The 22,029-nt window shown below is 47.6% G+C and overlaps 1 protein-coding gene across 1 annotated transcript in view; it reads right to left on the reverse strand.

The window, feature by feature from the left end:
* LOC123760575 (uncharacterized) overlaps positions 1-22,029 on the reverse strand; it is a 101,859-nt gene that overhangs the window by 58,376 nt on the left and 21,454 nt on the right. The window contains exon 2 of the mRNA XM_045746258.2: positions 5,550-5,666. Within this exon, the coding sequence (XP_045602214.1) occupies positions 5,550-5,655 (106 nt within the window). The 5' untranslated portion in view covers positions 5,656-5,666. The remainder of the gene's footprint in view (positions 1-5,549; positions 5,667-22,029) is intronic.

A 22,029-nucleotide genomic window follows, 5' to 3' on the forward strand; every position in this document is an offset into this window, starting at 1 on the left:
CGCCACGCTGGAAGAGGCATCCCCCAAAATTGCACATGTTGCAACGCCAACTAAACCCTGCCTCAACTCCAAAAACCCTCAGACAATTCAAAGCCGGAAGCAAGAGGGGGGAGGAGGGGAGGACCAGGACGAACAACAGAAGGGGAAGGACAGGGGGGCACAGACTGAACCAAAGTCAAAGCGATTAATACCCCAAGTCCAGGTCCCTATAATCAAAATGGGGCAGTAACAGGGCATCTGGGGTAGCAACTAATCTAAAGCGCTGTAACAACCTAAATTGAGCATGCAACGCTGAAGCGGCCTGCACCCGAATATCATGATTATTGGACTGGGTGTATTGGAGTACAAACAAAGAACAAAACTTGCAGGACTCCGTAGGATAGTGTCACCGACCCAACAGGCAGCATTATGGAAGCACAACCAGAGAGTGTCACCCTGAAACAAGGGGACAGAATAACCTACAAACTCGCAAAAAGCGAGAGGGGACCCTGGGGTCGAATCCATCGAACCAAAGAGCCCCCGCAGGGTTTCCCAGGGCCTTTAGTCGCATAATCTCGCTAAAGGAAGCCAAGGCAAGGTACTGCTAACCGGCGCCCAAAGTTACAAATCAAACTGCTAAAGCTGAATTTCCGGGACGTGTACACTCACGTGGGCCTAGTGGAAGACCACCAAGATGTAAATGGGTGTGACCAAAAACCAAGGGGCAGACCACCCACCAGGCAGGAGAACAAAGGGAAAACCCTGCAAGAGGACAACGTGCCCAGGTGGAACAGAGCCGGCTGCTATGAGAGGTGAAAACTAGCTGCACAGTACCCTGCACCCCAAATAGTGATGAAACTACCCCCTACCCATAAGGAAACAGTGGTGCATGAAACACCACTGGTCAATTGAACACCAGGTGGTATTCTACCCAGTGCTGGAGTGAACAACAAGTACGAACGTACGAATGTGTTGACATACTTCAACAACTTACAGTGGCATCTCGACTTACGATAATTTCGAGTTACGATGTAAATTTGATCGAAAAATGCGACTCAACTTACGATAGTGTCGTCGACTAACGATATTTGTTGGTACACATTTAGGTCGACCAAGCTCGTGGTTCCTGGTCACGCGGGCCAACCTGCCTCAGTTTACTACAGTGCCCGCTTAGTGACGATCACGCCTATAAGAAATTCCGGATTTGTGGGGATTTTTTGCTTTTTGAACATAAAACCAGCGTTGAATGTAATGAAACGCCATTTTCTGGGTGAGACCCGGAGGCTCCCCGGAGCTTTACCGGCTGATATGCTAATGTCAGACTTTGGCATCCGTCATGTGTATGGAGTTCTAGGGCCTACCGGGGACCACGAGCCAGAACCTGGCCCCCTCAGAGAGGCAAGGGGAGCAATGGCCTATAGAAACCCCCGTGTGGTTGGAAGCATTCTATGTCTGCCATCGACCGGGTCAAGCATCCAGAAAGGTAAGCATTCCAAAACAAACCCCTATTCTGGTGAAAATTGCTACCTAAGCCGAACTAGTGGATAGAACTCTTCAACAGAAAACAAGGAAACTAGTATGACGTCATACGTCACCGCGCCGCTGTCTGCGCAGCTCCCCCCTTCCCGGGAGGGGGAAGGGGGAGCCCCAGACCTCCCACGCCGGCTATCCACCCATCAGTTCTGAGGCTGGATGTCAAAACACGCGAAAAACGCCGACCGGAGGGAAGGAGGGTTGCCGGGGAGCCTCCGGGTCTCACCCAGAAAATGGCGTTTCATTACATTCAACGCTGGTTTTCTGGGGGGAGCCCCGTCGGCTCCCCGGAGCTAACTACCCACAGTGGAAGGTCAAAGGGACAAAACCGGGAGGCGGACACCACGCACCCCCCAAGGAGGCGAGACAACCGGCAGCAAACGCCAACCCAAGGCGCCACAGCCCCGAAAATCCCGGGATAACACGAGAACCACAAGCAGCAAGGCCCCTACACGAACACCAAAAATCCATGCCCGAAAGACTGCAAGGCCACGTCGCCCAGACGGCAGCGAGAGCAGCGAAGCCACGAACGCCACAGGCATGAGGGAAGAACACAGGCAGCTTAGCCGCAAGAACACGGCTGACCACCCGGGACACCATCACCCGCGAACCGGGAAGAACAGAACCGGATCAACGCAAAACGCGCTCCGGATCCAAACGCCGTGGCACGCAAACAACAGCGGAGGGCCGCCACTGAACACAAAAACGACACACCCCCGGCCCGACCAACGAAGCACCAACAAACCCTGGACACCTCCAGAATGCAGCAGCCCCACCCCGCGCCAGAAAAGATGGAGACTGCTGCCATCAAACAACCAAAACGCTAAAACCGAAGGAGCAAGAAAACTCAGCGAACCGACCCCCAGAGGCAAAGGCCCAAAGGAAAGAGCCGACGAAAAAACACACCGGAACCGAAGGGGCACTACCAACCGAGGAGAAGATAGAGCACGCTGACCAGAGACCAGGATGGTGCAAGCGGCGCACAAACAGGCCAGAGGTGAAACGACGCACAAGACAGCTGACTAACGGTGCAGAAGCAACACCAAGACCGAAAGCAAGCTGAAGCGGCTCCGCCTGCGCCGCACGAAAAGAGGCGACAGTATGTGGCAAGACGACGGCCCCCAACCCCCACTAGAAAACCAAGCCGAGAGTAAACCAAGCTAACAAGAGTAACCACCTAAGAAGGGACAGGAAAAGGAAGGACCGCCAAAATACCCATACTGCCGCCAAGAGAAGCACGCAGGTGGGACACCTACCACGAAGCCACCCGACCACCAACCGGAGGCGAGACCACGAGGCAGAACATAAGCAGCCCCGACAAGGCCCCCCCGAGCCCAGGAAAAAGGCGGAGCCGCGAGAAGATCTCGGGCGCGACCACCGAAACCCAGGCGGCACAAGGAGATGGAACGTCTGCCGAACAGAAAAACTCCCCAAAGCATGCAAGCCCGCCAGGAGTTCAGAAACGACGGGTCCAACGCGAGACATCGCAAGAAACCCCCCCCCCAAAAAAAAAAAAAAAACAACCGGCAGGGCAAGCTAGGAAAACCAAAGAAGGCGGAAGGGTCGCCGCCAGAACAGGACCCGAACCAAGGGGCACGAACAACTGCAATAGACCGAGACAAAGAAGCACATCACAGGACACAGGCTGACCAACGCCTATAGCATCAGCCGAAGAACTGATGGGTGGATAGCCGGCGTGGGAGGTCTGGGGCTCCCCCTTCCCCCTCCCGGGGAGGGGGGAGCTGCGCAGACAGCGGCGCGGTGACGTATGACGTCATACTAGTTTCCTTGTTTTCTGTTGAAGAGTTCTATCCACTAGTTCGGCTTAGGTAGCAATTTTCACCAGAATAGGGGTTTGTTTTGGAATGCTTACCTTTCTGGATGCTTGACCCGGTCGATGGCAGACATAGAATGCTTCCAACCACACGGGGGTTTCTATAGGCCATTGCTCCCCTTGCCTCTCTGAGGGGGCCAGGTTCTGGCTCGTGGTCCCCGGTAGGCCCTAGAACTCCATACACATGACTGATGCCAAAGTCTGATATTAGCATATCAGCCGGTAAAGCTCCGGGGAGCCGACGGGGCTCCCCCCAAAAAACTGATTATTATATATCACACCATGGGTCGCAGATAGTCAGTAGTAAGGTTCAACCTAAGAAAATAGTTGTGAGTTGTGGCAGTAGAGGATATCCCTTCCTCATTAAGAAAATGTGTGAAATATGGAAAGAACTGCAAAGTTTTGTTGAAAAAACTCACCCAGATAAAGCTGTAGCAGGCCGTTGCATTGACCTTTTAAATGACAATGTGATGTCTTACTACAGACAAGTGTTAAAATGTAGGGAAAAACAAGTGTTTTTAGACAGATTCTTAGTAAGACAAGCAAGCAGTGAGCCACAAGCAGGTCCTAGTGGTATGAAGGCAAAACATGCCAGAGATTGTATCCCAGAAAAGTCATCACTGCCTGATGTTATAATGGAAGGGGGACTCCCCTTCCAAACAGTAACACCTCTCCTCCTCATCACCATCTTCCATATGCCATCAAGAGGTCTCCATAAAGGTAAGATAAACATATGTACTGTATTGAAGTTAGAGAACAAAATTGTATTCAGTATAAAATGTACTGTATTTGTAAGTTAATAGTCACCAGTCTCCATGGTGCAGTGGTAAGACTCTCGCCTGGCGTTCTGCGAGTGCTTTATCATGGGTTTGTATCCTGGCCGGGGAGGATTTACTGGGCGCAAATCCTTAACTGTAGCCTCTGTTTAACTCAACAGTAAAATGGGTACTTGGTTGTAAAAACTATTCTTCGTGGGGGTCGTATTCCAGTGACTTGCCTGAAACGGTACGCATACTAGTGGCTGTACAAGAATGTAACAACTCTTGTATATATCTCAAAAAAAAAAAAAAATTGGAGGGTGGGGATCGGATTAATTCAATTCCCTTTATTTCTTATGGGAAAAATCCCTTCGGCTTACGATATTTCAACTTACGATCTGTCTCTGGGAACGGATTACCATCATAAGTCAAGGCCCCACTGTACTTGAGTAAACGATATGGAAGAAAATGCAGAATAGAACCAGTGAAGAGCAGGGGTGCCATAGGCACAATCAGAGAACACTGTATATACATCAGAGGTCCGCAGTTGTTCAACACCCCCCCAGCGAGCACAAGAAATATTGCCAGAACAACCGTGGACATCTTCATGAGGAAACTAAATTGTTTCCTCCAAGGAGTGCCAGACCAACCGGGCTGTGGTGGATATGTGGGCCTGCGGGCTGCTCCAAGTAACAACCTAGTGGACCAAACTCTCACAAGTCAAGCCTGGCCTTGGGCCGGGCTTGGGGAGTACCACATCAGCCACAGAACTAGGGATGTGGATAGCTGGCGTGGGGGTCCCCTTCCCCCTCCCGGGAGGGGGGGGGGGTGTTGCACAGACAGCGGCGCGGTGACGTGGTGACGTCATGCTCGTTTGCTCATTTTTCATTTGGGGAGTTCTGTCCACTAGTTCGTCTTTCAGTAGCAATATTTTAACCAGAATAGGGGTTTGTTTTGGGGCGCTTACCTTTCTGGGTGCCTGACCCAGTCGATGGCAGACATAGAATGCTTCCAACCACAATGAGGTTTCTATAGGCCATTGTTCCTCATGCCTCTCTGAGGGGGCCCGGGTTCTGGCTTGTGGTCCCCGGTAGGCCTAGAACTCTATGTGCATTGACTGATGCCAAAGGGGTCTAATACATTCACATCAGCCAAGTTAGCTCTGGGGAGTCGAAGGGGCTCCCCCCAAAAACACAAATCATTCTAAACAATGAAAACCTCATATCCAACAATGAAGTCCAATTCTTGTTAAGCTGTTGAAGGGAAATTCAAGTGGCTTCTGGGAGGTCCTAAGTTGCAAATATTTTGTAACATGGCACTTTCACTGTACAGTACTGTATATATAAAGCATAGATACTGAATATATCATCATAGCTATAAGAACTATGATAAGCATACACAATAAGACTAAGTTTTACATTAAATTTATAAAATAAAGTTCTTACCTATAATGACTAGGACAACATATGTTGCAATAGCAATACAGAAGATAGCTGCAAGGGGTATATCCCAGGACTCTGAGGGTGAGAGAGCTACCTTGCCCACTCCCATAGTAGCTGTTTCTGTCACAGAAAACACAACATGAATTTCAACAAATCTTAAAAATATATATACTGTACATGTTATTTACAAATATAATAAATTCTTAACATGTGTGTTTAACCCTTAAAGTGCGCATCACGTCATATGAAGTGCTGGACGTTGTACCAGTAAACTGCGCATCACGTCATATGATGTGTTGGAGTACTACGCAAGATTTAAACAGCCCGCGGATACATGGGGTTCACCACACCTTCATCAGGGCTCTTGTAAACAGACGCCATTTTTTTTAAAAATCGTGGGCCAAACTCCCGGGTGTTATTGGCCTCAGTATTGAGTGAGCAACCAAGCCTGACGCACGCAGCATGAGCTAACAGCACTGCTGTTCAGCTTGTGACCACAGCATCGCCTAAAAATGCCAAATTATACTTGTTCATGCTATTATGTAGCGATGATATTATTACAGAAGACCCCTGACTGTGATAAAACTGACCAGGGTTCTGATAATAGCAGGATTGTGGTGATATTTAGCGCTGTGCGCCATGGAAGGAGGTGTAATGCTGTGGGAGGGAGGGTGGTGGCGATGTCTTTTGACTGTGTGTGGCCACCTTTTATTGACTGCACTCACCATACCAGCTTAGTGGTTCGCTATGGTGAACACAAATGTAGATACTTATATATAACGTGCATATAGAGGGTATAAACAGCAAGAGAAGGTTTGGAGCCGCCATTTTGGTGAGAGCGGTGGCGTCGTCTGCACGACACCACCGTCCAGACGACGGTGTTGTTTACTGGTTACCACGATGGTCTTTGGGCACCATACCAGTTTATTTGTACAAGTATGATGAATAAAACAGGTAGATATTTATATATAATGTGTGTATATAGCGTAATAACACCACACAGTGTTGGAGGAGAAATATTAGTGCGTCTGGCCTTGAGGGCGGCCGCCGATCAGCTGACTGTGTGAGTAGCCACATCTCTGTGCCTTTACTCACCATACAAGCTTAGATGTACAGTTATGGTGAACAAAACATGTAGATACTTATATATAACGTCTGTATATAAGATATATAGTGTAATAACACCACACAGTATTGTTGGAGGAGAAATATTAGTGCGTCTGACCTTGAGGGCGGCCGCCGATCAGCTGACTGTGTGAGTAGCCACATCTCTGTGCCTTTACTCACCATACAAGCTTAGATGTACAGTTATGGTGAACAAAACATGTAGACACTTATATATAACGTCTGTATATAGTGAATTATAGCAAAAACATTATTGTGGGAGGAGAATGTGGGTGAGTCAGATGACTGGAGGGAGGGCGGGAGTGGCTGGCTGGTACACGGCGGTCACTCCTCATTACTTTTTGACTCATAATAGCTACTTAGTGGTTCGTTATAGTGAACAAAACATGCAAATACTTATATATAACCTGTGCTTATAGTGTAATAACCGACAAAGTATTTGTTCACTGATTGATGAACATAATTGAATCAACAATATGCACACCATATTTTTGAGTACACCAACGATTCACTCATTTTATTATATAAATATATCAAACTACACACTATTGAATAATATTACAACAAAAAAAGTATGAAAAATCAGAGACATTGAAATAATTCGGTAATTATCTCTTTGTGGCAACTCTGGCCTGACAGCTTGCGAGCAACAGACCGCCTGGGACGCACGCAGAGTCAGCGCCTCTAAATTGCCAGACTTCCCCGCCCTATAGCGGGCAATATATGCCACTTACGATTTTTTTATTATTTTTCCCGTGATCAGTGAACACAAATTAACAGGTTAGAAAGAAAAAATAATTTTTTTTTTTTTTTCAAAATGACATGCGCCTGTGGGAATGGCAGGATATTAGACCCCGAGCATGTTAAGGGTTAATTTTGATAGGCTCAGAAAAAACCTAGTTCTACAACATGCAATTTATACCACTGTCGACCTCTTCTACATAAGATAAATACTGAAGCCATTAATCTATTCTACACAGTAAACATGTAGAGAAAGGAAGAGAGCAGGAGACTTAACTGCTTTCTTGACTCACAATCAGGAATCCTGGGTTTGATTCCTGGGCAGAACAGATTTGGTAACAGGGATAGAACAGGAGATGCCACAGACTAAATGAACAGTTCCAAAGTGTGTTTGTGCAAAATGAAGTTCTCAGAGAACCAAACATAGTGGCACCTCGACTTACAATTACCCCGACTTATGATAATTTTGAGTTACGATATAAATTTGATTGGAAAATGCAACTCGACTTATGATAGTGTCGCCTACTATCGACATTTGTTGATACATGTTCGGATCGCCTGAGCGCATGGTTCCCGGTCACGCGAGCCGACCTGCCTCAGTTTACTAGAGCTGCCTGCTTAGTGACGATCATGTTTATAAGAAATTCTACATTTTTGGTTATTTTTTGCTTTTTGAACAAAAAACTGATTATTATATATTAAGCCATGGGTCCCAAGAAAGTCAGTGGTAAGGTTCAACATATGTAAGGATGACCATAGAGCAAAAAAAAGAGATCATTCGTAAATATGAAGATGGTGTGCGGGTTGCTGAAATAGTTAGGCAGTACAAGGTGCACCTCGGTTTACAAATTTAATCCGTTCCTGGAGACAGTTTGTAACCCGAAAATTTGTAAACCGATGCGAATTTCTCCATAAGAAATAATGGGAAATGAATTAATCCGTTCCTGACTCCCCAAAAACTTCACATCAAAGTAAATGTTATACCTAATTCACCCAAATCTTCATTACAAAAGTATGTGCAAGTTATTACTTACCTTTAATGATGACTCCTGCTGGCATATGGACGACGGTGAGGAGGGGGGGGGGGAGGAGAGGTGTTACCGTTTGGGAGGGAAGTCTCCTTCCATTATAACATCAGGCAGTGATGACTTCTCTTGGGTACTCACTCTGGCACGTTTTGCCTGCATACCACTAGGACCTGCTTCTGGCTCAATGCATGATTTTCTCATTTTTTTTAATATTGTTTTTCCCTTCTTTGTAACACTTGTCTGTAGTGAGACATCACATTGTCATTAATAAGATCAATGCAACGGTCAGCTAAAGCTTTATCTGGGCGATTCTTTTCAGCAAAACTTTGCAGTTCTTCCCGTACTGCACAAATTTTCTTAATTAATGAGGAAGGGACATCCTCTACTGCCTCCTCCTCCTCCCCTGAAGATTTGTTATAGTGGTATCTCGGATTACGAGCATTCCTGTTTACGAGTTTTTTGGGTTACAAGTAGGATTTGTTCGGAAAATTTACATCGGAATACGAGCGTTGCCTTGGAATATGAGGGTGCTGATAAGCGTACAAGCCGACATAGAGCGTGTTGGCACGGCGATCGCCCCTCAGTTTACCAGAGCCTAGCGTCCAGTGACTATCCCACCTGAATTCTTCACAAGGATTTACAGTTTTTTGTCGGATTTTTGCCCATTTGAGCATAAAAGTTGTTATTATATATCTCGCCATGGATCTCAAGAAAGCCAGTGGTAAGGTTCAACCTAAGAAAATAGTTGTGAGTAGAGGCAGTAGAGGATGTCCCTTCCTCATTAAGAAAATGTGTGAAGTATGGGAAGAATTGCAAAGTTTTGTTGAATAAACTCGCTCAGATAAAGCTGTAGCAGGCCGTTGCATTGACCTTTTAAATGACAATGTGATGTCTTACTACAGACATGTGTTGCAAAGAAGGGAAAAACATATCTTCAATGGATCGTTTCGTTGTGAGAAAATTGAGCAGTGAGCCAGAACCAGGACCTTGTGGTAGGCAGGCAAAACGTGCCAGAGTGTGCACTCCAAAAAAATCTTTACTGCCTGATTTTATAATGGAAGGGGACTCCCCCTTCCAAACAGTAACACATCTCCTCCTCCCCCTCCTCACCATCTTCCATATGTAAACAGGAGTCATCAGCAAGGGTAAGTAATAACTTGAACATACTTTTGTAGTGTAGATTTGGATGAATTAGGTATAAAATTTAGTCTGAAGTGAGGTTTTTGGATAGTAAGGAATGGATTAATTTATTTCCCATTATTTCTTATGGGGAAATTAGCTTCGGTTTACGAGTTTTCGGATTACGAGCTGTCTCCAGGAACAGATTAAACTCTTAAACCGAGGTACCCCTGTACTGCCTAGCTAGTTCAACAACATGTGTACCATTTTCATGTTTATGAATGATCTCTTGTTTTTCCTCTATGGTCAATCTCACATGTGATTTCTTGCCTTGAACCTTACCACTGGCTTTCTTGGGACCCCATGGCGAGATATATAATAACTTTTATGCTCAAATAACCAAAAATCCAAAAAAACTGGCGGGATAGTCACTGGACGCGAGGCACTGGTAAAATGAGGCGCAATCGCCGTGCCACCACGCGCTAGGTCGGCCGTACACATATCAACAAACCCGTATCCCGAGGTAAAGTTCATAACCTGATTAAAATTTTCCGAACAAATCGGGCACATAACCCCAAAAATTTGTAAACGGGCGTTAGTAAACCGAGGTACCACTGTACAACAAATCTCAGTCAACAATATCCAGCATACTTGCTAAGAAAAAGTGACATTATGAGTGCTAAGGTGACAAAAGGCGTATCAATAATCACAAAACATAGAACACAAACACTTGAGGATGTTGAACAGTTATTATTAATTTGGATACACAGCAAGGAGTTAGTGGGTGATAGAGTTTCAGAGGCCATCATTTGTGAAAAAGCAAGGAAATTGCTTTTGAAAATGGGGCTCCCCCCCCTTCCCCAAGAGGGGGAAGGGGAAGCCTCAGACCCACCCGCCGGCAACTCAACCTTCAGTTCTTAGGCTGGATGTCAAAAAGTGCGAAAAACACCGCCGACCGGAGGGCGGGAGGGATGCTGGGCAGCCTCCGGGACTCACCCAGAAAATGGTGTTTCATTACATTCAACGCTGGTTTTCTGGGGGGGGGGGGAGCCCTGTCGGCTCCCCAGAGCTACCCACCCAAAGATAAGGAAAACAGGGACTTACCCGGGAAGTGGTCCGTCCTCACTCCTCAACGTGAAGTTGAGACAACTGGCTGCAATTGCCGACCCAATGCAACGCAAGCCCTACCTGGCCCAGACCCTGTTCGATCTCCAAAAACCCCGCGCCCGAATGTCAACTGAAGACATGTTGCCAAAGACGGCAGCCAAAGCAGCAAACTTACGCACATCATGGGTACGGGGATAAATCGCAGACTGACTAGACTTAATAACCCTGCTGACAACCTGAGAGACCCGAGCCTGGGAACAGGGAAGAAGGGAACCCGGGTCACCCCAAAGCGTATCCCCGGCCACCGAAGCTGTGGCGCATAAATAATGGCGGAGAGCCGCAACCGGACACAACACATGATGCACCCCCGGCCTCACCAACCTAGCATCAACAACCCAAGGCCCCCTCTGAAACGCAGTTATTTCATTCTTCATCAGAAAAGAAGGAGACAGCTGCAACTCGAACAAAACGACCACCAAGACTGAAAGAGCAGAAACCCCTGTGCCGGAGGAGAGCATGAAGCTCCCGGACCCGACCCCCAGAGGTTAATGCCAACAGGAAAAGAGCTTTAGAAAAACAATCCCGAACGAAAGGGGCCACAACAAACTGAGGAGAAGAAAGAAACGAGAGCATCTGGTCCAAAGACCAAGACGACTCAGGAGGCGCATGAGCAGGTCGGAGGTGAAACAATGCCCGAGACAGTTTGCGGAACGGGGCAGAAGTAACAATCAACACTGAAAGCAAGCTGAAGCGGCTCCACCAGCACCGCACAATACGAGGCGACAGTATTGGGCATAAGATAACGGTCCTGGAACAACCAAGAGAGAAAGGACAGAACAACCTTATCAGAGACCGAAGAATACTTAAGCAGTGATAAGAGAAACTGGAAGGAAACTTCATACTGTCACCGAGACGAAGCACGCAGGTGGGAGACAACAACGAAGCCATCTGCGCACCATACAAGTAATGATGAACTCGAGTCAAAAACTCCAGACATGAAGACTTGAGCAGAAGACCAAACCAGCCTCGTACCGGGCTGGACCGATCTGCTGAAAGGGGCGGAGCTGCGGGAAGACCCTCAGGTTCAGGCTGAACCGGGGGAAAGAGATACAGGTAACTTCACCTTGCCCAGTCCAGCCGAAAGGCATCGACCCCGCAGTCAGGGAAGGGCACCACGTATACCGGGAAACGCCTCGACAACGTACACCGGCGCGAAGAGATCCATGTCTGGAGTCCCAAACGTCTGGCACAGTCAACAGAAATAGTCAGCGTTGACCGTCCATTCCATGGAATATGGAAAGGAGAAGGAAACGAGACAGGCCGTCCGCCAGGACGTTGGACACCCCTCGGACGTGAACGACCAGGAGAGCCAAACCCCTAGGATTCAGCAGACGAGTCACCCAAAGCGACTAGCCCCAAAGAGTCAAGGACCGCATCGAACCCCCCTCTGTTCAGGCAATGAACCACTAGGGAGAAGTCCGAATGGAGCCGGATAGTTGATCCGCGAGCGACTCAAACCCTCCGGATTGACATCCACACCACTGCGAACTCCATGACCGTGCTGTGAGCCTGATGGAAGGATGGACCCCACCGCCTCTGGCCGGCCAGATGAGCACTGGTCACAAGGCCAATAGACGACGCGTCCATGTACACATCGAGCAAGGGTTCGGGTAGGCACTAAGGCACAGAACCCCGAAAAACCCCAAGAGGAAGCTAGTGACGCAGCAACCAACGCAAAGCCCCTGGATGCCGAACCCAACAATCGCGAGAGGCGGAAGGGCCGTCCCCTTCCAGGAAGGAGCCAGAACAGCCGACGAAGCCACACCCGACCCGGCGGGTAGACCATCATGGCAACATTCAGGCTCCCACACAAACTCTCGAGCAACCCCCCTCGTGACCCGGGAGCCCCTCAGAAACAGACGAAGGAGGGAACGCAGACGGAGCAGAGCCGCCGGAGGAAGACACAAGGAAGCGGTACGAGCGTTCCAAACCAGACCCAGCCAAGACTGAACCTGAGAGGGAACCAGATGGGAGTTCCTCCAGTTCACCAAGATCCCGAACCTGGCGAGCTGGGGAAGAACCAAATCCTTAATGAGCAGACACAAGAACTGGCTGGGAGCCCAAACCAGCCAGTCGTCGAGGTAGGCAAGAACCCAAACATCTACCAGACAAAGACGGCCCGAGTAGGGCGTGTGAAAACGTGAGGCGCCAGATTCAACCCAAGGGAAGACAACGAAAGCGGTAACCCTGACGCCCCACAACAAAACCGAGCCAGTCCCTAAACCTCGGATGAACCGGGACATGCCAATACGCGTCCTTAACTTCCAGGGACACCATCCAAATGCCCGGCTCCAACAGAAGACGAACCTGGGACAGAGTAGACATCCTGAAAGAGGGACAATAAACCCACGAGTTCAGACGGGACAAGTCCAGAATGAGGAACGAGGTCACTTTGACCATGCCCAAGCGAACCCACTCCAAGATGACCTGACAGAGAGCAGGAGAAGAGGCCTGCCCCATCAACCCCGAACCCCCTGAGGGAGGAGGGGCCACCAACGCCACCACAGATCGCATGAAACGACCAGAAAGGCCCATGAGAAAGACGAAAGCAACAAGGAGAAAGAGAAGGGCAATACCGAGAATGAATGCAGAAACGAGAAAGTTGGAACAAAATACACAGAGGTAGCCAAGTCGTGCCCTGGTACAAACAAGAATAATACAATCACAGATGAAAATATTTGCAGGTATTATGCAAAAGGACAGTGCAGATATGGGCCCAGAGGCACGGAATGCTCATTCATGCACCCATGGAAATGTCGAAACTGGTTAGGGAAAGGCAGATGTCGTTTTGATACAGAGTGTAGATATTTTCACCCTAAGCTATGCAAACTCTCAGTTAATGAGACGAAATGCTACGATCTTCATTGCCCTGATTTCCACGTCAGAGGTACACAGTGGTATATAAGAGAGGAAGTCCAATATAATAGCCCTGAAATTTTTTTAGAGGCAGGCAGAAACAGAGGTAGAAACAGACAGGCAGAAATGTGGCAGGAGTACGGATGGAGAGGGGGAAATGCCCAAGACTGGACTCCGGTTCATCATCAAGCCCACACATACTACACCCCCCAACTACACAGAGACTACCACACTCCCCAGTATCACTTCCAAAACTGGACAAACCATTGCCACAACAACACACCCTGGGTCAGGGTAGAGAGGAGGGAGAACTACCAAAACCTTCCAGAAGTGACACACAATATGGACAATCATTCATATTTGCAAACATTCAAGGTTTAAAGCCAAAGTCAAGAAATAAAGTTAACACTTTGGCGTACCCCGCGCGCCACCCTTCAACTGTGCGATATGGGACCCAGGGTGTCACGGGAGCGCGCGTAAATTCTGAAAAGTGTATACTCTCTTCAACTTTGTCACCTTAATTCTCGTCCTACGAGATTAAATTTGGTATCATTGTGTTCGCAATAGAATTCTCTACAGCACTAAATGCATATAAACTCCAAAAGCCCGGCTAATTACCCGCAGCAAACAAAGAAAGTGCGAATGAGTTACCCAGGAGCGCGCAAACACGATAAAATGTTTTCACTATTTTCACTCTGGTCACCTCAATTTTTGACCTAGGTCTTTTATTTTGGTCTCAATGGGTTCGCAATAGAATTAAATTCTCTAGAGGAACATTAGCATATAAAATAAAAAACCTGGTCACGCTCCAACCGCCGACGAGTTGAAGACGGGCCACGCGTTAGCCGCGAGTGAGCGCTCAGACGCCTTCCAGCTACACTCCCAATTCCCTTCCTTTTCAAGCCTTTCTTTCACAATTTTCTTCCTGGAAGGGCCTTGTTCATGATCACTATCCATCATGGAGTGAGCGTAGATAGTTTCTAAAGCCGCAGTAAGAAATATAGCCACGGAAAATAGACGAAATGTTCACACGTTTGAGATGTGAGGGGAGGCGACATTGGTCACAACAGTGGAGCGAAAACAATGGGCCGACGGCGTGTGCCAAGCCACCTGAGGGCCATGAGGCTCAACAAAGAAAATGGGAAGACATCGGCGCACATTTTAAAACCAGTCCCAAAAAAATCGGATAAAAACCTGATTTTTGGCGATTATTTAAAATGGATGATGCAATGCTGCGTCATCCCCGGTATTACCGCCAGTAAACGGATGACGCAATGCTGCGTCATGCCCGGGCGAAAGTGTTAAGTTCATAAATGGTCTCCTATTAGAGTCAAACTCAATATTTGGGGTATTCACGGAAACTCATACAAAAGATTACATGGATGGTGAAATCTGGATTCCAAATTATAATTTATATAGATGTGATAGAAAAACTAGGTCAAATGGAGGAGTAAATCTGTATATTAAAGAGGACCTGGTATGTACAGAACTACTAAGCTCAACTAATGAGGTGGTAGAGGTACTTGGAATTAAGGTAGAGAAACTAAACCTAATTATTATTCTAATATATATAAATCACCAGATACAACGGTTGAGGAATTCACAGAGCAGATTATCATAGACTGTGGGTTGGTTGGTGTTGTCGTCGTTGATCCTTCTCTACGGACAACCCAACCCACAACTCGGTAGAGTGCTTATACTAGATCACCCTTGGCGCTTCTGGCTCTTGGAGAGGGGCTCAACGTCACACGTTTAGGGGATGCGGCTCCAACACTTAGCCTCGTTGTCACGTGCACACACCCACTCGAGCCGCTGTGACTCCCCACTCTCTCCTTAGGTGATATGATCTCCTCAATCCCCTTTTTGACTTATTAGTATTACCTTTTACCCTGTCCACGGCAGTGGTTCTTGGTTCTTTCTCTCTCTCTCTCCTTCTTTACTACCTCCTGGGAAGCCTCACTAGGACAAGGGCAAACACCAGCAAATTGGGATACATTTACTGGACAAAGCACATACACGATACATACACACATATAATAATAATGAATCCTATACTCTATAATATCACAATCAGGTTGCACTCCAACACCATCAGAACTCTATTATCAGCTTATCAAGTGGTATCCTATCTCCTGGTTCACCACCTGATACTATCAACCTCCTCAAGTTGATCAAGTCTACATACGCTGTTGCACTATCAGCAAGATAATGTATATATAGAAAATCAGCATTTGAATGCAATCACATATATCAGTATAAATGTTCATTGATACACAACAATGATCCATCGATCACTGTCAGTCCTGGAACGCATACATCTGTAGGTAATCCAGCCTACGACTGTAACTCTAAACTTCAGTATAAAAAACTCCTTGACATAAGAATGCCAACAGTCACTCACCTCTCACTGCGTCTTGCACGCTAATGACAACCAAACACTATCAACTCCCTATAAGTAATCCACCAGAACTTCCCCTTCCACCTCTGGAAGTTCACAACCCTAATATCCTTAGGTTCTTCCGGGCTTCACTACCAGGATCCTCTGCAGCTCCTCCAGGCTGCTATCATGAAGTTTCCTTGAGCAAATACGGTGCTTCACCCTTCTGCTAGGGTCCTCCACAGCTCTCTTAGCTGCTACACCATGAAGTTTCCCCGAGCAACTATGGTGCTTCTCCACCTCTACAGAAGCACGTGACACTCCTCTTCACTGCTGCTTCTCCTCACAGCTCGAGGTCCTCTGCTCCACTACCTTGGAGTCTCATCAGCTACTTCATCTGCTGGCTTCGAAGTTCTCAGCAACTTCTTCCCCAAAGAACAAACCTGCAACCCATCGACACTCCAATAAAATGTTCCCCTTTAACACATAAACAAAAAATATTCACACAATATGTTTGCCTCAAACCTCTATCTGTTCTCTACATACAGTGAGAGTGGACTCCCCCGTTTTGGGCGGGTCCATACTCCACCTCGCCTGGCGGCGGTCCTCACTCGCTGGGAGGGTCTTCCTCCGTTAAGAGCCAGGCTCCCTCAGTCGTCCGCCAGCGCTCAGAGGGGGCGGACGTCGCTCCGTGCTCCTCCCTCTTCACTCTCCTATTTCAGGCCTTCTGCCTTATTAAAACATGTCTAACTTATAAATAAACATTGCTACCGTCGCTGGGCACACGACCAACTACAAGTGATCACTATGAACTGGCGTATATCGTGCTTACCACAGATTAACTGATCGAGGGCGCTTTTCCTCTGACGGCGTCTGGTCAGGGCGCTCCACACAGCCCACGAAAATGCCTCTGAGTAGCTTATTAAACTCTGCTCGTCGACCAGGACTTGATACCACAACGTTCCCAGCTCGGTTCCACAGCTGGCACGTCTACACACTTCTCTTCTCTTCGAGATATATCACTAGGGGTTCCCTTCTGGCGGGAGCTCAAATGGAGCGCGACTTCCCCCTGCGATGTCTGGCACTCAAGTGAGGTCAAGGTCCTCCGGAAGCGAGCCTCACGCCTCCAGCAAAATGTCCACATCTCCTAGCCAGTCATTTATCTATTTCCTTACTTACTGCCCATAATCTTAAATTGTTTTACATATCCAACCAGCCATTTTTCATATGGGTTATCACCTCAATATTTGCTAGACCTTCTAGTTAGGTCAGGCTTGCTGAATAACTCTCAAGAAGGGAGACTCGTTTTTCCTGCAGGCTGAGATCATAACACTCCCCTCCCCTTATTTTTGAGAGTTATTCCAGTGGCAAAGCTCGGGATAATACATCCGCCACTACACTGTCTCGTTCTTCACTCCATATACTCTCTTAGGAGTCTACAATTAATTCGTTGCACCTTGCAACATCTGGCTCACAACTCGCCAGAAATATGATCTTCTCACAAACGATTTGACTTCTCTGGCGCCTCTTGGCTAGGCTGTCCTCCTTGGACGCCTGCAATCCATTGGTCCACTCTACTTACTGTCTCCACCCTCCGTTTCCTCGTCTTCTTCTCTTCACGTCCAGAGTCAGACATCTACTGTCTGTACCTTCTCTGTCGTCTTCACACTTCCATCTACTGCCGTTATACTTTCGTCTCCTGCCATCATACTTCACTCCCTCGTCTTCACCGATTATCCTCCCTTTCGTCTCCTCATTTATCCGAGACATCATCCTGTTTGACTTCTATCGAGTCCTCGGCTTTCTACTATTCATCCATGCTTGCATCATCATCCTCTTCCCACACTTTTCATCTTTATACAATTCCCTTTCTTCTCCTTCAACTCTTCTTCGTTCCCTAAAAGTTTCTTCGAGCGCTGTACTACATCCAACAGCATTCGACCGTACGCGTCGTCTTGCCTCTCCCAGAGTGCTCGTAAGCATCTCTCCACACATACTGTCTCTTCTCCTTTCATTTTCCCGGCTATTACTCTTCTTCACTATCTCTTCTCCACGTTTTCTGTGAAACATGTCAACTCTTGACATCTCAAACAACTTAACTCCACTATCCCTATGCCTCTGTGCTCGTGGACCATTTGACGCTCTACTCTCGTCCTCGGTATGTCCACATCTTTCCTCATTCCTACTCAGCACAGTTGCATTCACCTTCCGACTCTTAGTTTCAGCAGTCTGGGCTCTACTCAGGTCCGCTCTCTTCACAGTATTCTTCTTCGGCTGGGTCATCCTCACTTTTGACCTCACCGAGACTTCATTTTCCTGGGCTGGACCTTCATCAAACAGCCACGCTATGTCTACGTCGATATCTTCCACCGGCTGAATCGACACTGTCTCACCTTCTCCAGTGTCTTCCTCGTCGGCCACCTCTGCCTTCGTCACTACCGAGACAGGGTACTCAATGGCTTGGCGGTCTCCTGACTCATCTCCTCGGATGTCAGTCAGGTTCACACTCTCAGGTGTCCCACTCGTGCCCTGGCCTTCTGGGCACTCCTCTGGCACAGTCTCCGCTACGACTCTCGGCAACACCTTTGTCCCGCACAAGTCATTTCCCAGGATCACTTGGACTCCTGGAACAGGTATGTCGGGGCACACTCCCAACATCACCTCTGCCGACACATATTCCGACCTTAGCTGGACAGTACATACGGGCATGTCACTCTCAGACAATAACCCATATACTTTCATCTTCCCACTGCCAGCTAACCGTCGATCATTCCCAATCAGGCTTCTCGTAATCAAGCTCTGATTAGCTCCGGTATCTCTTAAGATACCAACTTCTACCTCAGGTTGGCCTCCTACACTGATCCAACCTTTGCTCATGAACGGCCTATACCTCTCGTTCACTAAGTTCGCTCTCTGTGGTTTGTCTTGGAACCCATTAGTATATTTACCTCGGGGGTCACACATGGCCAGGGTCACAACTCTCTTGCCCTGCCTACAATCTCGCATCACGTGACCCAATCCGTTACATTGGTAACATCTCATCTGGGAAAAGTCTCTTCTATATGTACCAGAGTAGCTCTGACTCTGCCCACTCGTATTGGAGTTCCTCGGGCCAGATGTACTACTCATACTCTGTGGAGCTTTACTGGATTCTTGATTCCCTGGATCACGATTAGTTTCTCGTTTAGCTCCTCCATCTTCACTTTCAGACGAAGTGCGCGACCTACTCTTCTGAGTTTTAGGGTACTTACGTTTATCTGCCCATTTATCAAAATTTTTCTCACCCCAGACTCCTCTGGGTCTTTCATAATTTCTTCCTCCCCAGACTCCATTGGGCCTGCCATTGCTGCGTCTCGCCTCGCTTCTTACTCTGTTCTCCCTCAAGCTATTGTATGCTTCAGTAATCATATCCGCCCTATCTGCGGCATCTTTCACCTCCATTATCCCTGCTTCTTGGATCTTGAACTTTGTTTCAGGATGCATCATCTCCAAGAACTTCTCCATGACCATCAGTTGCTTCAGGTCAGCGTAAGATCCAACTCCAGCAGCCTCAATCCACTTCTGGAATCGTCTTTCCAGATCCCTTGCTGTCTCAGCAAACGTACACGCTCCAACTTTGATCATCTCTCTGAAGCGCTTCCTATAAGCTTCTGGGGTTAACTGAAACGAGCGCAATATGCTGCTCTTTACTGTGGCGTAATCCTGGCACTCTTCCAGTGACAATTGGGTGTATGCCTCCCTGGCTGCACCGGTCAATCTTAACTGGACCAGCTGGGCCCATTCCTCCTGTGGCCACTCCTTGATGCTGGCTACTTTTTCAAAGTGCTCGAAAAAGCTCTCTGCCTCTTCGGGAACAAACAAGGGAATGTCCTTCTCCCTAACCCTAACATCTGGTGGGTGTGATACCTGGGTGGTGCTCTCTGGCAACCCATGTTCAATCCTTTGCTCAGCCAAGGTTCTATTCGCTTCTATCTGCATTTGTTTTGTTCTCTCTTTTTCTTTTTCGACTTGGGCTTTTTCTTTCTCCTGTTCCAACTCCAGTTCTCTTACTCTGGTTTTCTCTTTTTCTTTCTCCACCTCTAGTCTTGCTTTCTCTTTTTCTATTTCCAGTCTGGTTTTTTTCTTTTTCCTTCTCTGCTTCATTTTTCATCTGGAGTTCTAATTTCATCTTTTCCAGCTGGAACTGTCTCTCCTTGTCCTCTCGTTGTTGCTGCATCTGGAGCTCTAACTGGAATCTCTCCAAGCTCCTATTTCGGCTACTCCTGCTACTGCGGCTACTCTTGCTGCTCCTACTCGATCCCTGGGATCTCACTTCATCCTGCCCATCATCCTCCTTTCCACTTTCAGCTCCTTTTTGGGCTCCTTGCTCTGCCGCTTCACTTTTGGCTCTTAACTGCCTCAGGATCTCATCCTTCATCCCAGCTACTTTAGATGCTTTCAACCTAATGCCACATTTTTCTGCTATTTGTTTCAATTGATCCCTCGTGCAACCTTCCAAGTCCTCAGGCTTGCCTGACTCCACAAACGCTTGCACCTTATCCATCTTGTCCTGTGAGTCTTCCCAAGAGAGAGAATATACACCTGCGGTCACACAGTTTATTTCAGCAAGGGTGTACAAAATCCACTCTTGGACAGGGTGTGGGTGTGTCAGTTCACTCTCCCGGACAGGCCCCCAATTTTATCATAGACTGTGGGTTGGTTGGTGTTGTCGTCGTTGATCCTTCTCTACGGACAACCCAACCCACAACTCGGTAGAGTGCTTATACTAGGAGATCACCCTTGGCGCTTCTGGCTCTTGGAGAGGGGCTCAACGTCACACGTTTAGGGGATGCGGCTCCAACACTTAGCCTCGTTGTCACGTGCACACACCCACTCGAGCCGCTGTGACTCCCCACTCTCTCCTTAGGTGATATGATCTCCTCAATCCCCTTTTTGACTTATTAGTATTACCTTTTACCCTGTCCACGGCAGTGGTTCTTGGTTCTTTCTCTCTCTCCTTCTTTACTACCTCCTGGGAAGCCTCACTAGGACAAGGGCAAACACCAGCAAATTGGGATACATTTACTGGACAAAGCACATACACGATACATACACACATATAATAATAATGAATCCTATACTCTATAATATCACAATCAGGTTGCACTCCAACACCATCAGAACTCTATTATCAGCTTATCAAGTGGTATCCTATCTCCTGGTTCACCACCTGATACTATCAACCTCCTCAAGTTGATCAAGTCTACATACGCTGTTGCACTATCAGCAAGATAATGTATATATAGAAAATCAGCATTTGAATGCAATCACATATATCAGTATAAATGTTCATTGATACACAACAATGATCCATCGATCACTGTCAGTCCTGGAACGCATACATCTGTAGGTAATCCAGCCTACGACTGTAACTCTAAACTTCAGTATAAAAAACTCCTTGACATAAGAATGCCAACAGTCACTCACCTCTCACTGCGTCTTACACGCTAATGACAACCAAACACTATCAACTCCCTATAAGTAATCCACCAGAACTTCCCCTTCCACCTCTGGAAGTTCACAACCCTAATATCCTTAGGTTCTTCCGGGCTTCACTACCAGGATCCTCTGCAGCTCCTCCAGGCTGCTATCATGAAGTTTCCTTGAGCAAATACGGTGCTTCACCCTTCTGCTAGGGTCCTCCACAGCTCTCTTAGCTGCTACACCATGAAGTTTCCCCGAGCAACTATGGTGCTTCTCCACCTCTACAGAAGCATGTGACACTCCTCTTCACTGCTGCTTCTCCTCACAGCTCGAGGTCCTCTGCTCCACTACCTTGGAGTCTCATCAGCTACTTCATCTGCTGGCTTCGAAGTTCTCAGCAACTTCTTCCCCAAAGAACAAACCTGCAACCCATCGACACTCCAATAAAATGTTCCCCTTTAACACATAAACAAAAAATATTCACACAATATGTTTGCCTCAAACCTCTATCTGTTCTCTACATACAGTGAGAGTGGACTCCCCCGTTTTGGGCGGGTCCATACTCCACCTCGCCTGGCGGCGGTCCTCACTCGCTGGGAGGGTCTTC

This window comes from Procambarus clarkii, chromosome 21 (genome assembly GCF_040958095.1).
Source record: "Procambarus clarkii isolate CNS0578487 chromosome 21, FALCON_Pclarkii_2.0, whole genome shotgun sequence".
In the NCBI taxonomy this organism is placed as follows: domain Eukaryota; kingdom Metazoa; phylum Arthropoda; class Malacostraca; order Decapoda; family Cambaridae; genus Procambarus; species Procambarus clarkii.